This window comes from Macrobrachium nipponense, chromosome 14 (genome assembly GCF_015104395.2).
Source record: "Macrobrachium nipponense isolate FS-2020 chromosome 14, ASM1510439v2, whole genome shotgun sequence".
Lineage (NCBI taxonomy): Eukaryota > Metazoa > Arthropoda > Malacostraca > Decapoda > Palaemonidae > Macrobrachium > Macrobrachium nipponense.
The window spans coordinates 67,222,088-67,239,680 of record NC_087207.1 but is presented as its reverse complement, the minus strand read 5'-3'; the positions used below and the strand labels follow the sequence as shown (position 1 = coordinate 67,239,680).

At 38.0% G+C, this 17,593-nt stretch overlaps 1 protein-coding gene across 3 annotated transcripts in view; it reads right to left on the bottom strand.

Annotated features, from left to right (window-relative positions):
* Nucleotides 1–17,593, bottom strand: part of LOC135226573 (uncharacterized) — a 283,782-nt gene that overhangs the window by 95,823 nt on the left and 170,366 nt on the right. Inside the window, exons 1-2 of one of the 3 annotated variants that reach the window (XM_064266256.1) lie at nt 4,952–5,946; nt 1,057–1,920 (exon numbers count right to left, since the gene is read on the bottom strand). In XM_064266256.1, coding sequence (XP_064122326.1) covers nt 1,057–1,920; nt 4,952–4,954 — 867 coding nt within the window. In that variant the 5' untranslated portion in view covers nt 4,955–5,946. Of the gene's footprint in view, nt 1–1,056; nt 1,921–4,951; nt 5,947–17,593 lie in introns of those variants that run through there. The other 2 variants (XM_064266255.1, XM_064266258.1) reach the window with 2 other exon arrangements.

Below are 17,593 nucleotides of genomic sequence, written 5' to 3'. Positions count from 1 at the left end.
ATCAATGCGTGTCGTCTATCTGTGTGTATTTCGATGGGCATGTTTGAATGCATTTAAACACACACACACAAACACAAACACACATAAACACGCACACACACACACACGCACAATCACACATTCACGCGGTGACTACCTCACGGGAAACCGCAAAACTTATTTATATCATATCTTTCAAGATCGGAGAGAATTGCGGATCATCCCAGTCAAGAGGCGAGAGAGAAAAGGCGGGGGATGAACGACGCGGCTAATGATGCTGAGAGCATCAGTCACAGCCATAAGTGGTCATTAAGGGCAATAACACCATGGAGAGAGAGAGAGAGAGAGAGAGAGAGAGAGAGAGAGAGAGAGAGAGAGAGCCTATGCACTTTTGGAGGAGAGAGAGAGAGAGGAGAGAGAGAGAGAGAGAGAGAGAGAGTAGTGTGTTAGAGAGATAGGAATGAGAGAGAGAAGAGAGAGAGAGAGAGAGAGAGAGTGTGTGTTCTTTGCTGTGAATTATTTTTTGGGGTCGTTCTAATTGAGTTCCATAAATTATCAAGAGAACGTTACTGGGCAAACAATTTTCAATTCGAAGTAAGAACAGTAAACGGTATGATAAACCATGTTATATCAAATTTGCCAATATATTATTCTCATGGACTAAGGTGAAAGAAGTATATGACAATTATACAAGTGTGTGTGTGTGTGTGTGTGTGTGTGTGTGTTTTGCATACATTGTCGCAACGCATGTATGTAAGATGCTGAAAGATACTTGAAAGCGTACTTGAGTGACACCATGATGTATATTTTTGCGTTCAACAGATGAGTATTAACAATGATATGAACTTATAGTACACAAAACGTTGATAACGAAATGGACCGGCTATATGACAGGTATATGAATGATCATAACACAGATAGAATAGAAATTATTTATCAAGAGCATCAGTTCAGGGACGAATAGACGTCCAGTGATGAAAATGCAATGGCAAACTGACAGGCATAGCAAATGAAAGGGAGTAAGTCAATACGGAAAGAATGAATCTTTGAAGGAGCCACAGCAGCATCCGTACTCACCATCCCAGGGTCAGGTGCCGGAGGCTGCCAAGGACTGAAGGATGTTTGAGGTCTGGAATCTGCCGGCAGCAGGGGGCCCACGAACCCCTGTTGTGAGAAATGCATGGAGCCTCTCATGCTGCGAGGAGACATCTCCACCGAGGGCTCCATGAGGGCCTGCGACCTCCGCATGGAGTGTGAACCTGACCGGAAGGCCGACTGGGAGCTCCTTCCCGGCTGAGAAGTATCCTGGAATGAATTCTCTTCGGCGCGCAGCGCTAGGGCCACCGGGTGTTGCTGCTGCTGCTGCTGCTGCTGCTCCTGTCGCTCCCGGTTGATCATTTGCTGCAGTTTGTCGTAGCTTCCCTTCGTCGATGTGACGGCCATTTTTCGAAGGGCGTCGTAGGAGCCTCGTCGGTCTCCGGGTCCTATCAACGTTCTCAGCTTTTCGAAAGCTCCTTTGGTGGGAATCGAAGAACTGGATTTTGGCTGAGGATACTTCCAGATGCGACCGTAAACGGGGCCTTTGGGCCCTGCGCTAGGATCTGGGGCGAACGCCATGAGTCTCCCGTAGGAGTAGGGCCGGGACCTGGGGAGCTGATTGGTTGAGGTGGCCCTCCGCGCCTCTCTCTTGCTCAGGCGCCACATGGCTCTCAGCTCCTCGCAGGAGGGCTCTCCACGCAGCCTGTATCCAGGCACATACTGGTTGAACTCGAGATCCCGTTTGGAGAGGCTGATGTCCAGGCCTTCTTCCGGCAGGACGTCGAGGGTGTCGATGGGAGGAGGCTGGGCGCAGGTGAGTCCTGCAAGCCCCAAAATGCAAGACGCCAACAGCAACCCCAGCATTCTCGGGCCACGCTCACTGCTTACCCGCCATGAACACACCTGCAAGAGAGAAGGGAAAGGAGGTTGAGTGAAATGACCCGTGAAATAAAGGACGCTTCGACAGTTATCTACCTGCTATCATGCCAGGCGGAGCTTTTCCTGTGTTTTAATGAGATTACCTTTTAAAATATTGTCACGCGAAATGAATTTCTTTCAGATGAACGCACCTTGGCAGTCATTCAGCGAGTGTCAATAAGATGAATGATTCATGCTTCATCTCTTCCTATGCTAAGTTTTCGATTGGTGTATTCTAGAATATATTTCAAAACACAATAATGAAAATAACAATTTTATGAAGTAAGATGCAACTCTCTCTCTCTCTCTCTCTCTCTCTCTCTCTCTCTCTCTCTCTCTCTCTCTCTCTCTCTCTCAATTTAAACCCAGCAATCTTTAAGAATCAGTCAGACGGCAAAAGGGATAAAGATGGCAGAAGGTTACCCTCACAAAAAGGCGAACAAGCGGAAGAGGCTGATTAGCGGATATATCCGGAATTCAAATAAGAAATAAACGAGTAACTGAGAAAGAGGAAACGCTTGCGAAGGGCGTCTGCCTTTAGTGCGAAATGGAAAAGCCCTTGGGACAATTTAGCTGACACACGGAGGGCATGACATGAAGGACGGGGCAGAAAGGGTTGGGGGACGTCTGGCTTCCTGCAGGATACCCATCGGTGGATGACCTCTCTCTCTCTCTCTCTCTCTCTCTCTCTCTCTCTCTCTCTCTCTCTCTCTCTGTTGTCTCGGGACGTTTGAAGTTTTACATACTCAGGATGTATGAGGTTTAAAGTTTCGTATAGAATTTTGAGTTTTAAACAGTAAGAATCTCTCTCTCTCTCTCTCTCTCTCTCTCTCTCTCTCTCTCTCTCTCTCTCTCTCTCTGCAGTCTCATGATGTATGAAGTTTAAAGTTTTACATAGAATTTTGAGTTTTAATCACAATAAGAATAATTCTCTCTCTCTCTCTCTCTCTCTCTCTCTCTCTTCTCTCTCTCTCTCTCTGCATGTATGAAATTTGAAGTTTTACATAGAATTTTGAGTTTTAAGCATAGTAAAAATAATTCTTACTCTCTCTCTCTCTCTCTCTCTCTCTCTCTCTCTCTCTCTCTCTCCTTATAGACTATTATCAGTGACGAAGGGTACGTAGAAACATTTGTTATTGGTGATGTCAGTTACGTATCTATCTGTGGACATCTGCCGTTTAATAATGGAATCATTCGCAGTGCATTAATGATTATTGATCAGCCGTACCAGGTAATAACTGTTCTCTCTCTCTCTCTCTCTCTCTCTCTCTCTCTCTCTCTCTCTCTCTCTCGCTTAAAACTAGCCATTGTCGCGTAATGGTTTCAATTGCAGCATACAAGTAGTCCAAATTGATTATCGTGTATTACAGTGAATCCACTGAAAAGTTCCATCGGAAGATCCGCTGTGAATGAGATGAAAAGTAAAAGTAAAAAGGTGGGAAGTGGGTTTTAGAAAGAGAGAAAGGGAGAGAGAGAATCAGTAATGACTTCACACACAATGCGTCAGAAACTGTAGCTGGTAATGTAGAGAAAGAGACTTGTGCATATTTTGCCAAAGGAAGATTGGTAGTCAAGAAACGATGTTGGTCAAAAATGCCCGTTGCCTGTGGCGAGAGGGTCGGTTTCATTATGAACCATTTTGTGACCAGCCATTATTTGTTTAATTATCAAAATTAGACTGAGTCATTTGTTGTACATTGCTTCGCGGGAGAGTGGTTCTCGTTGTGGCTTGTATTTATTTTCGATCTCTTATTTTCCAGCGGAAAAATGGTTTGGTTTTCATTGTCACTTTTGTGTGGATATTAGGTCAAAAGTTTATAGTGAAAAGTGCGTATGTTTGTAGTACTGTGTGATGGGTGGTGGCGTTTTTCCTAAGTCAGAATCTTTGCAAAAAAAAAAAAAAAAAAAAAAAAAAAAAGTTGGGCGGGGTGTGTGGCCGGAGGGAGTGGGGTTGGTCTTAATTTTATCAGTATATGTTATGTGTATATGTAATGGACGGGTATTTACTAAGACTGTTCATTTTTCCTTTTACTAACGCAAAGATGATAAGGATAACTTGTTTATTTCTATCTAAAGTAATGATAACGTTTTCTCGAACTCTCTTAAGAACGAAAAAATTGCTTAATTATGACAGAGCGTTACGCGTGTTTTCCAATCGGTTGTTATTATTCACCCCCTCCCCCCACCCCCCAAAGATCGAGAAACATTGTCAGAAATCAACTTACTGTGAAAAAATCTCTTTCGTTTAGTTTCTCTGTATATTTCGCTTGACTTTTTCTCACCCTCAGAATTTTCTCACCAAAAACATTCGATCAAGGAAAAGGTATGGTACGTGTTTTTTTATTATTTTATTTTATTTATATATTTATTTATTTTGAGAACAAAGCAATAGTCGCTCTAAATTCAGATAAAACTGACGTATTCACTGAACTAGCGTGACAGGTCGTAATGAGCAAAATTTACCAGCGTCATTTTAAGGGCAGGATCTGATAAATTGTTTACGCTATTAAAATGGCAATGGGTGACAATGAGGCTATAGAGCCACATGATCTAAAAATATATTATAAGTGTTCGTGTGGAGGGATTCCAAGATATACTTGCAAATGTTGAGAGAGAGAGAGAGAGAGAGAGAGAGAGAGAGAGAGAGAGAGAGAGAGAGAGAGAGAGAACTCCATAGTAGTCATTTCGTTTTAAGCCAGTCTATAATGTTAATTTCTTCGTCATGAATTTGTCTTGATTTATGATCAGTCAGTAGGAGCGTGGCCATTTAAAGTCCTGATTAACCGAAACTCTTAAATCACACACTGAATTTTTTGTGACAATAAACAAAATCACTTCGCGGAAAAATAACGTCAACGCTAACAACAGCTGCAACAAACAAAGCGAGAGGAGAGCTAAGTAAAAAAGAAAGAAGAAAGAAAGAAAGAAAGAGAGAAGAAAGACTGACGTGACGTAAGAAGTTTCTCCCATTCCCAAACCACCTGAAGAACCGGGTTATCTAATAACCGAGTCTTACCATAAGATGTTACGCTCAAGAGCTCTCGCCGCTGAGAGGAAAACGCGATTCCAAGAAAACTTGTGATTGGCTGGACGGTGCGAAGATCTGACCAATGGCAGGAAATCCGCGGCTCTTTCCAGATTCCTGATTGGTGTGGATCAACCTGGTATTCAGCACACTGTCTGTCGCTGTGTGTGTGTGTGTGTCTGTTATTACGTTACCCTTCCTTTCAGGGGGATTAGTATCTGTCGAGACTGAGTTATGTTCTGTCGTTGTTTCGTTTTTTCCTTATTGATTCTCGTTTCACAAACTTATATTATTCTCACTGTCGCTCGATTCACAGTAGTTTTCGTCATCACTTCCACACAAGCCAAGTTTATAGGATGAATGATTCGTGTCCGGTAGGTAGAATTATTGAAGTCCAGTCGCTCACACTTTAGCTCTGTTCGTCCTTCTAGTCAGGAATCTTCTCCCTTCCTCTGGCTCTCGTACGCCAAATCTCACAGACGAATTCGGGAACGAAAAGTCGGTCGGGTGACGCCGCAACTGAGGGAATACTAAACGTCGTCGTCTTCGAAGTTACACTTTCAGTGGAGATCACACTCACAGAAAAAAACTCCACTCACTCTTTCTCTCTCTTGCTACGTAAAGCGCCGATGGTCCCATTGGGCGACCGAATAGCGCGCGTCAAACGGGAGTATTTATAATGACCCAGACTTTTCGTCAAAGAATTTGTTATTCAATTGTCGAGGAGTTCACCGATAATATTCTTTCTCTGGTTCCTTATAGAGTGCTCACGAGAGGTTAAAGGGAGAGAAAGAGAGAGAGAGGGTGGGAGGGAAGGACGCGACTGAAATTGTGGAAGACAATGGGAGTAGTACGATTGAACGCTAAGGAGAGGTAGCTAGCTGTGGGTTCGAGAATGGCCAACAGGTTTTGGGGGGCACGCGAGGCAACGCCGCTCACACAGGAGGGCAGTTGGCGGCTGACTGAGAGAGGGGGAAGGAGGAGAAGATGAAGAGAGAGAGAGAGAGAGAGAGTAGAGGGCATGTCGGGGCACCCTAGAGTCGGCTCTCGAACGCACCCCTTATTTACGTGTACGCCTTCCATTCGTTAGTCCCCCATCCCCCCGCCCCCCCCCCCCCCCCCCAGTCCGGGTCGGGCCCCTACTCAGCAAGACCCAACACAATGCCCCCCCCCCCTACTCTACCATCACAACTCTCTCTCTCTCTCTCATGTAGCCGAGCCACGAGATTCTCAGTTCTCGTCTCATTTCATTTCCTCCACTTGGCTTTCATCGCTCCGCCTCTCTCTCTCTCTCTCTCTCTCTCTCTCTCTCTCTCTGATTGTGACATTTCCTTCTTGATAAAGGATTCTCGGCTTCGTGGCAATCAGGGGATCTCTCACTTCGTTGCAATGATTGCTTCAATCTTTGCAATGGCGAGAGACACGTCATAAGCTCCTAATAGCAAAAACCGATTTGTTTGGCTCTAGGGTTATTTGTGGCACTTTGAGACTATTTCTCTCTTCCCTTGTCTTGAAAGTTTGTCTGGTTTTTTAAATTATAAATTCCAGAATAATTTTTTCGTTTGATATGCGGCCACTCAAAAAAAAAGAAAGAATAATAATAAGTAAATAAATAAATTAAATAGGTTAACGGTTGTCCCTGGCACCACTACACTTTTTGACCTACTAATTTAAGTCATTTCCATTCATCAGTCACTTCGTATGTGTACATAGTAGGCCTACTTGATACCTACGTTTACTCACAGTTCTTGACCTCTCGTAATGAATAGGAGCAGACCCCAGTGTGTGTAGTTCCTGTCAAGAAGTTTTAACAGTAAAGCATTTGCCCAGCTTGTACCCAAATAGGGAGAGCTACTTCACTATATGGCAGGTCCATGAGTGAGACACTTGGCAATGATTGTGAATTAGGAAACTAATGTTGTTTTTCAAGACAATTAACATTATCTTTCATTTCATTTCAGAATTTAACTTTTTTTTATCAGATGTTTCAGATTTATTTAGTTCGTATTGAGGATTGTAGATTTTTTTTTACCCTAATTTATAGTTTTAATGAATTTTAGCTAAATTAACGTTTGATTGTCAGCGCTGAATGGCAGTAGTAGTCCCGGTGTTTGGCACGTATGTCTAAAACCCATAAATCCATCAATCATTCTTAATAAATAGGTCCTTCCGGTTCGACATATACACATTTTTTATCCTGGAATAAACCACCTTCGAAAGATTTTACTTTCTCTGAAGACCGTAGTTTCAATCGCTTTATTTTTTATTCTCAACCTTCAGAGCCTTCTGGATAGGAAAATGAATCTCAACAGCTCCACCGTTCTTTTTATTCTCATTCAGCGCCCACATCACGCGTCCACAACATACGCTGTTATCATTTACTAGAGCTAAGTAAATACAGCGGTCACACAATGAGGTGGTGACTTCTCTATTTCCTGTTTTTTCTTTTTCGTGTTCAATTTTTTTTGCGTGGAAATAAAAGTTAAACAGTAAATCTAGAAGTTCAGAGTTCATTGTGTGAGTGTCTTGTTTATTGTTATGGAAAGGAGATATCTTCTGAATGTCTGTCAAATTTGTACTTTCGACATTACAATAACTTTTATGTAAATATGTTAAAAAGGGCAAGGATACACACACACACACACACACACACACACACACACACACACACACATATATATCAATATATATATATAATATATATATATATATAGTTTATAATATATAATTATATATAATAACTATAATATATATATATACTATTATTTTGTATATAGATTTTTACATTTATTTATGTGGTTATATCTTGCTGGGATTAATGTTGCCGCACATTCGTAAACTGTAAGATTTAGACACATATATAGGCGGCTTGATGACTTCATTGGTAAATTACAGGTGAAACGTAACTGTGAGAATGGATAATAAAAGCAGACTGTAAGACGTAGAATGTAAGCCGTTATGTTATGTCAAACACGTGAAAAACGGGATATTTTCGACGCTTGGATAAACGGCGATAGAACATAGCCAGCAAGACGATAAGCTCCAGAACGCAGCGTGCAAGACGAAAAGAAGTACAAAACTACAAGCGTGTAGATGTCAATGACAAAGTCTGAATAACGCACAAGTTGTGAAACACCGACTGGTAAGACTCAAGACAGTACAAGTCTTGGACGGTAAACAGAAGTTGCGAAAATGCCAGGAATGTCGCGTGCTTCTATTTGCTCGCTGTTTTTTTGGCAATATGGCGCGATTTGCTTTCGGACCATCGCGGCGTCCAATCTCTCTTTCTCTCTCTCTCTCTCTCTCTCTCTCTCTCTTTCTCTCTCTCTCTCTCTCTCTCTCTCTCTCTCTCTCTCGCTTGCAAATAGTTTCGCGGGGTTGATATAAAAATAATCGGTAGTCATTTATTCCTGGTTCTCCTTCCCGGTGACCTCTCTCTCTTTCTCTCTCGTTAGTAGTGCCCTTGTCTTTCGTTTGAGAGATTGGGTTCGATTTAGACTCTCTCTCCCACACACACACACACATATATATAGATAGATAGGTAAATAGATAGATAGATAGATAGATAGATAGATAGATAGATATATAGATAGTTGGTTAATGAAAAGTCTTTGGCGATCTGGTAAACTCTTTGGTATTCTTATAATCAATATATTATTCTTTCAACAGAAAATACGCATGGGTAAGAGAGAGAGAGAGAGAGAGAGAGAGAGAGAGAGAGAGAGAGAGAGAGAGAGAGAGAGAAACTACGTCCTGAGCCTTTATTTAAGGTTTTTTAAATATTCATTTCCCATTTAGTTTTTACTTTAAATAGCGTTTTTTTTTTGTGCGTTAAATGAGAATTTGTTCGTGTTGTCCGTATTGAATTAATTTTTAGTAAAAGTGAGAGATTTAAGAGATTTCTTTTACGTGTCGCTGGAAATTTCATTGCCACGTTGTGAAAAGTATATTTCTTTCGAATAGATGTTTTATGTTGCATCAAATGAGATTCTTATGGAGTAAATTCATTTTTCTTCAGTTAAGAATTCGCGATTTTTTTTCGGCGTTAAAAATATTATGTTTATGTTTTCTGTAAATTGAATGAGTTTTCTTTGCTCCTGAGATTATTCTTTTTTTTTTGTGATGCTAAATCCGTCACCTGAAAATGTCGAATATTTTTATTGAATATTTTTATTGCATAAAATGGGAAAATATTTTCTATTATTATCAACGAAAATCATTTCTGTTGCTTTAAAGGAAAATGTTTTGCATTCGCGTTTAAACGAAAATATTTTCTATCAGTTGAACGAAATTAATTTTTGTTAGCATTCAACGAAAATATTTTCTTTTAGCATTAAATTAGACGAAAATGATTTCTATTAGCATTAAACGAAAATATTTTCTATTAGAATTGGACTAAAAGAATTTCTGTTAGATTAATCGAAAATATTTTCTCTTAGCATTAGGCAAAAATATATTTTATTAACATGAAACGAAAATATTTTGTATTATTATTTGAAGAAAATAATTTCTATTAGCATTTGCCGAAATTATTTTCTTTTAGCATTAAACGAAAATAATTTCTTTTAGCATTAAACGAAAATATTTTCTATTAGTATTAGGCGAAAATATTTTGTATTGGCAATAAACGAAAATATTTCCTATTAGAATTAGACGGAAATAAATTTATTTGCATTAAACGAAAATATTTTCTACTAGCATCTGACGAAAGTAATTTGTATTATATAAACAAAAATATATTCTATTAGTAAATAATTTCTGCACGAAAATAATTTCTGTTAACACTAAACGAAAGTAATTTCTTTTTGCACTGAACGAAAATATTTTCCGTTGCATTAAGTGAAATTATTTTTTCGTTGTTGTTCATTAGATGGGTATTTTTCTTTTTCTTTTGCATTAAAGAGAATTTTCCTCTTCTGGCCAATTCAATGAAAATTTTTTTCTCCCGTTACGCCATGACTCTTGGGGTTAGAAAAGCCCCTCTTCGTTGCTGTCATCGCAAGGGAATTATTCTCTCTCTCTCTCTCTCTCTCTCTCAACGCTGAAAAAAAAGAGCCACCCTTGAAGTTGACACAATTTTCACTTTCGTTTGGAACACATCTCTGAAGTCGGGAATCTCTCTCTCTCTCTCTCTCTCTCTCTCTCTCTCTCTCTCTCTCTCTCTCTCTCTTGTCTGAAGCTCAGAACAGTGTAGTCTGAGGTTCAGGCAGAAATACTTCTCTGAAGTTCGGGATATGTCCCTCTGAACTTTACGGAGTGTTTTTAAAACTCTGAGAGAGATCCTGAGTGCTTTTGTACCGAAAGCTCTTTGGGATTGCTTTTGCATTTGAACCCCCACCCCCACCTTTTTTTTTTTTTTTTTTTTTTTTTAATACTCTGAAACAGTGTCATTTTCGGAGTACCTTTAGAATCAAGAGAAATGTCGTGTTTTCTCGAGTTCAAAGACGTTTTGAATTGCCCCGTGAGGACTCTGCGTTTCTGGTACGGTCGTAGATTATGTAACCTTTGACATTTAGGTAAGTCGACCCAGATTGTCCTTTGCATCTGAAACCCTGAAATTCAGATAAGAAATGTCCTTGTAATGTCGTCGTTGGTCTCCGCATTTAAAATGGCTGTCATTTCAGTTTCATTGTTTCAGTTCAAACGAGTATGCAGTGCATTACTGCCCCACAGAAATTCTCGTGGTATTATATAACTGACTTATGTTTTTTTCTATATATTTGCTAATTTTTTTTATCCATTTATTTGCTAATTTCGTTTTACTTCCCTCATTACTGATCCCTTCTTTCTGCATTTTCTTTCATCTATTGTTGTTACTTCTCTCAGATGAACACCATATTCTTTGGAAGCTTGAATTTCAAGTCAGTGGCCCCTGTGGTGGGCTTGTTCCATATGAATAGGGGTCATCTTCATAATAATAATAATAATAATAGGTTAAATAATAATTGATTCATGCTTAAATTGTGAGGGAATGAAGGAATGTTAATGAGAGAGAGAGAGAGAGAGAGAGAGAGAGAGAGAGAGAGAGAGAGAGAGAGAGAGAAGAGAATTTGTCTTTCTCTAGTCACTTTAAAAGTCTGGGCAAGTTGGTTAAACAGAGAGAGAGAGAGAGAGAGAGAGAGAGAGAGAGAGAGAGAGAGAGAGCATAGTAGGAATGAGTGGCCAGTGTCGAAATATCACGAAAGCGTCCGGTTGACGTCATCAGCCCTTCCCAAAATTCAACCCAGACCCAAGCGGTACCTACAGCTCGTCATGCAGGCAGGAAGCAGACTTTAACTGGATATTCTGATTTCTCTGTTGGATCTCTTCCTAGAACTTATTTGGTTGCTGTTGCAATCCTTCTCGTATGTTTCACTGTGCACGTAGTGTAGGAACCGATGGCTAACTACTATACTCGGTTTTTTTCCATCTGTCCACCAGCGTTTGGTGTTTGTGTATGGTAACACTGCGTCCCGGGCTTTAGATAGTTACATTCAACAATAATAATAACCCTAATTCGGATATTAACGGTGTAATTCACAAACAGTAAATTATTAAAACACTTTTCAGTTGCAAATGTACACCCAGATATCCTTTTATTTACCTAAAACTTACAAATAGCGTAACTATCTAAAGCCCGGGACGCAGTGTTACCATACAAAAACACCACAGGCGGATGGACAGATGTAAAAAAAACAGAGTATAGTCTTGTGTTCAGGTGGTGTCATCTCGATTATTATTATTATTATTATTATTATTATTATTATTAATTATTTATTATTATTTTATTATTATGGTTGCAGGTCCGCAATAATATAGCATGTGAGTATATGGTCTTTAAATGGACCATAATAGTCACCACACATAAAAAGCACTTTGACTGAAGATGAACCTAGCACAAAGTTCGAAAGCTTTAATATCCATTAAAGACCAAAACTCACATGCTATATTATTGTGGACCTGCAACCATTGTCATCGTTTTCGACACGAAAAATTGTGCCCGTTATTATTATCATTATTATTATAATTATTAATGAAAATACTGGCAAAAGTAATACATACACATTACAGCAGCCTTAAACTAAATTATACATGTTATTATTATTATTATTATTATTATTATTATTATTATTATTATTATTAATGATAATACTGTCAAAAGTAATACATACACTTTACAGCAGCCTTAAACTAAATTGTACATATTATTATTATTATTATTATTATTATTATTATTATTATTATTATTATTATTATTATTATTATTATTATTATTATATTATTGATTGACGCTCTTTTTTTTGCTGTTATGAATTATCATTATTTTTATTTATTTTTTATTTGAAGTAACATAATCGTTGAAATAATAATAATAATAATAATAATAATAATAATAATAATAATAATAATAATAATAATAATAGTGTGATTCTAGAAACGGCGCACATAGTAAGAAAAGTTATGGATTCCTCAGGAGTCAGGATGCAACCCGGAACCCCACACTATAAATACCACCTAATCGAATTGGAGGACTGTGATATACAAAAATAAAATAAAAATTAATAATAATAATAACGATTTCTGCCAAATTGTAGTTGATGGTAGCTTTAAAAAACATTGATTTTCCAAGCACACCTTATCAAGATTTGATGCTTTGATGTGAAAAAACGACGAAAAGAGGGCAAAGAAATGAAAAGAGAAGTATAAGGAAATCTAGATAAACGGATAGACAAAAATCTATAGAGAACGAATCTGTGTATTACTGTGTATTATTCGTAGCAGTAATGAAAGAAGCAATTCATTTGAATGTTTTCTTTTTTATCTTTTTTTCATAAGTGATATTTCTTCTTTCTGTATGTCCCTTTACCTCCTCGTACTTCCTAATGAATACCATATTCTTTAGAAGCTTGGGGGCTTGTTCCGTATGAATAGGGTTCATCTTCTGAGTAATAATAATGATAATAATAATAATGATACTAATAGTCGTTATCATGACGCCTGTTTTGAATAGGCATCGGAAAAAATAGTCCTGAAAAGAAAGGAGTAACAATGGCCTTCTATTCAAGGCCCGGAGCAGTCGAGATTGACCTTGAGTTCTCTCCGAAGTACGACCTCCAATGAGGGTCGTTACTCCCTTCCTATCCCACAGAGAAGACCGTGGAATTATCGTTACCGTCACGAGACGAGGAGCAATGAAGGACTGTGCGTAAATGAGCACAGAGGCCCGACAGAACTACTCCCTGAGGAGAGAGGCAGTGTTTGGCAAATACATCATCATAGAAAATGGGAAATGGCTGGACAATTATTCTATTCATTATTCTCGTTTTCTGTTTGGATTCCTGATCCTCTATTTCATTGAATAGTTGAACTTTCTCGATTTCAGCCCAATTTTCATCTCATATTCTTACTTCAGATTCTGGTGGCCCGAGCTCGCGCACCCCCCCCCCCCCTCCCCTCCCTGCCACCGATGTGGACCCAGAGGAATTTATTTCTGGTGATTAGAAATTCATTTTTCGATACGATGTGGTTCGGATCCCACAATAAGATGTAGGTCCCGTTGCTGAGTAACCAATTGGTTCATATTCCCTTGTATTATTCAGTAAAATATGCACTCTTAACTCTAGAGAGCATTTAACTGAATAAAAGGGGAATTACAGACAGCTTTTTAGATTATATAGAGAAAAATTAATGTCTCTTCTGTATCCCCCCCCCACGTCTAATACTTCTTCGTAATATCCCGTGTGACTTGCGCAAGCATAAATATTCCAGAAGTCGCTTCTCTTGAGCGAGGCCAAGCAAAGGACTGCTTGCGTTCCCAGGTCCATCCCCCCCCCCCCCCCCCCCCCTCCCCCCCCCCCCCCCACAAACCCAAGAGTTTATTTCGGCCCAAGAACGACAGAAATGTGATAACGAGAATTGTGAGACAGCCTCGAGTATGCTGAGAAGCGGTAGGAGTCAGTTTTGGAGGAGGAAGAGGAGCTCCTCCTCCACTGGAGAAATGACCTCCTCCTCTTTCATTGCCCTTGCTATTTTATCGGATGACGTGGCCATTTGGGTCAATGACGCACGGTTCATTTCCATCAGGGGCTGGTAAAAAAATAATAAAAATAATAAATAAAATAAAATAAATAAAGAATCGCACGGACATGCACGTAAGCCGGGAGTGCTTCGTCTTCACGTACACGAGTGCGTTGAACGTGACCTTCGGACATGCATACGTGTTTGAATGCAGGCACGCCACTCATACTCGACTCCATGCGCGCGCGTACATGCGTATTAAGCTCACGTGTATGTATCAAATGCTCACACAGTACCCTCGCAAGCAAAGTATGAACAGAGAGGGCACAAACATGCACGCAATTGAATGACCGTAAGCTGGGTACATGAAGGCATATATATATAAGTACATAATTCACGTAAACTCATTCACGATCACAAAAAGCTCTTGAGCTGCTTCTGTGAGACATAGCTGACTGCTTTGTAAACAGTCTCAAGTCAGCCTTGGAAACAGTCTTAAGTAAAGACACCGGAGTCACAAACTTATATATCAAAGTAAAATCACAAGTATTTATAGTCTTTTACGCATACATTTACACATAAATGTATGAAAGAAAGGTTATATAAAGTGTCCTTTTAAAGGGATCCGACCATCTCTCTCTCTAACTCTCTCGCTCTCTCTCTATCTCTCCTCTCCTATCTCTGTATATTATGAAAATTAATTTGAATAAAAGTTTATGTAAAGTGACTTTTAAAGGGCATGCCCATTTCTCTCTCTCTCTACTCTCTCTCTCTCTCTCTCTCTCTCTCTCTCTCTCTCTCTCTCTCTGTATATATGATAAATTTATGAATAAAAGTTTATGTAAAGTGACCTTTTAAAGGCATTTGCCCATCTCTCTCTCTCTCTCTCTCGTCTCTCTCTCTCTCTCTCGTCTCCTCTCTCTCTATATATATATATATATATATATATATATATATATATATTTATAGAATGTATATATATATATCCCTGCATTCTTTTTTTGTCGTCTCAAGTAAACTGATTATTAAAAATAAACAAATAAAAAATTCGCCGATCAGATCCCCCGTCTGGTTGCGATTTTACGTGATTTGATTACATTTGGTTTCTATTCATAGACCGTGACGTCATCGACAGGGCGATTCGTTGATCTCTTGCTGTTGCGTCACTGGTGGTAGATTGGATTATGGTGCCGTGGTGCATATTTTATATATTAATGACTAATATATAGTACTCTGAATATATATATATAATATATAATAATAATATTATATATATATATGTGGTGATCACTCGTGTTTGTGAGTGGTTTGTTTGTATGTTATTGGCCAGCCTTCTGTGTTCACAGCGTATTAAGTAATGATGTGAAGATGTTTGCCACCATGAGATTCAGTGTTGGTTGCGTTCAAGGTATGAAATATGAATTTTAAATATTTTATATATATATATATATATATATATATAATATATATATATATTATACAAAATACACACACACACACACACACACACACATATATATAGTATATATATATACATATGCATGTATATATTGTATATATCTATTCTGAGGAATAAAACAAAAACCAACACAGTAAAAAAAAAGAAATACGAATTACTCTCACGAGTGATTCATATATATGAATAAATATAATGAAATAAAATACACATATGTATAAACATATTTGCTTAAAAAAAATATATATATAAAACATATTATAAACACATACACACACACGAACTATGTGTGTGGCATTCATCTATGCAATACATACATGCACAATGGAGATAGAAGTAAAATTTTTTTTTTCATATGTTCATAAGGAATCCTTTGTTCAAACCTATGCGCGAACTTCCCATGCACCCTATCACTGCTAATTGCCACGGGCCATGAGATATTATATCTCCTGGGGTTGGTGGAGAAGGGGGGGGGGGGGTTGGAATGCCATGTTTTCTCGAGCATAACTCGAAATCCGTACTAAGTAAAAAAGTGACAAAAAAAGAAAAAAAAAAAAATACACGGAGGGAGATGAGGTGTGTTGATTAATACCTCGATGTTTACGTGTTCGTGTAAAGTGTGACGTCACGTTCCCCCTATTATTATTAAGCCTTGAGCATTTCTGTAATAAGGTTACTGATCTCGCTATCACGATCTTATTGTCAGCGTTTGGGTGGTGCGTGAGATATTTTAGTGAGATGGGAGGAGGAGGAGGAGGAGGTGCACTCTCTCTCTCTCTCTCTCTCCTCTCTCTCTCTCTTCTCTCTCTCCTTCTATGTTATATATACATAAATACATACATATATATATATGTATGTATATATATATATACACATAAATACAATACATGCCACACATACACACACACATGTGGGTGTGAATTTGGAATCTTTCCGAACGTAGATATTGGATGGTTTACGGTATATATGTATGTATATATATATATATATATATATATATATATATATATATATATATATATATATGTGTGTGTGTGTGTGTGTGTATGTATAGTATATACACACACACACACACACATATATATATATATATATATATATATTATATATAATACATATATCAATGTATATATATATATATATATATACTATATATATAATGTATATATATACACATACAACATACATTGCACACATACATACACACACACGTGGGTGTGAATTTGTATCTTTCCCGAACGTACATATTGGATGGTTTAGGTAATATATATATATATATATCATATATATATATATATATTATATATATATATCTATATATGGTATATATATATATATATATATATATGTATTATAATATATATATATATATATATATATATATATATGTATGTATGTATATACACTCCCTCACACACACACACACAGCCATATATATATATATACGTATATATATATATATAATATAAAATATATTTACATTAAATTATAGTTATATATATACACATATACAAGGGACGGCATTTTCCCAATAGCTTTATACTACTACGGCTACTGCTATTAATACTTTTGCCGGTACTATCTTAATAATTATTATAATCATGTTAATGATTATTCCAACTCAGTTTAACTTTGCCAGTCAAATTCTCATCTAATTTTTTTTTCTCGTTTCTAAGAAAGTTGTAACCGAAGTAGAACTCAGCAATGCTATTATATAATATTTATATCCTTGATGTAGCCAGCTTTCCCCAGGCACTAATTGCTACCACGTAGGAACAGCCTTCGTTAAGATGACAAAATCTAATTTTCCTTCGGCTCAGCTTTTACCTTTCACGGCAATAATGAGATTAGCAATAGTCGACGAAGCTTCCTTAAGTTTCTTTCGCGAGATGGTGTATGTCGCTGTCGCTTTGTTTTAAGGATATTCAAGGGCGATCGATCTTTAATTCTCAGTGTTGGTAATCTTCGTTTGATTTGGGTTTTTTTTGGTCTTCCCTCTGTCGTCTCCACTTCTTACGGTCTGACCTTTGTTGAACATCATGAATTATTTTCTCCTAATTTTCCGTGAATTAAACATCGCTGTTTCTCTACCTAATGTAATGATTCCCTCTTCCGCCCCTGTGGAGCACAGTTGACCTCCTACCCCATATATATACACATGTATTATATATGTGTATATA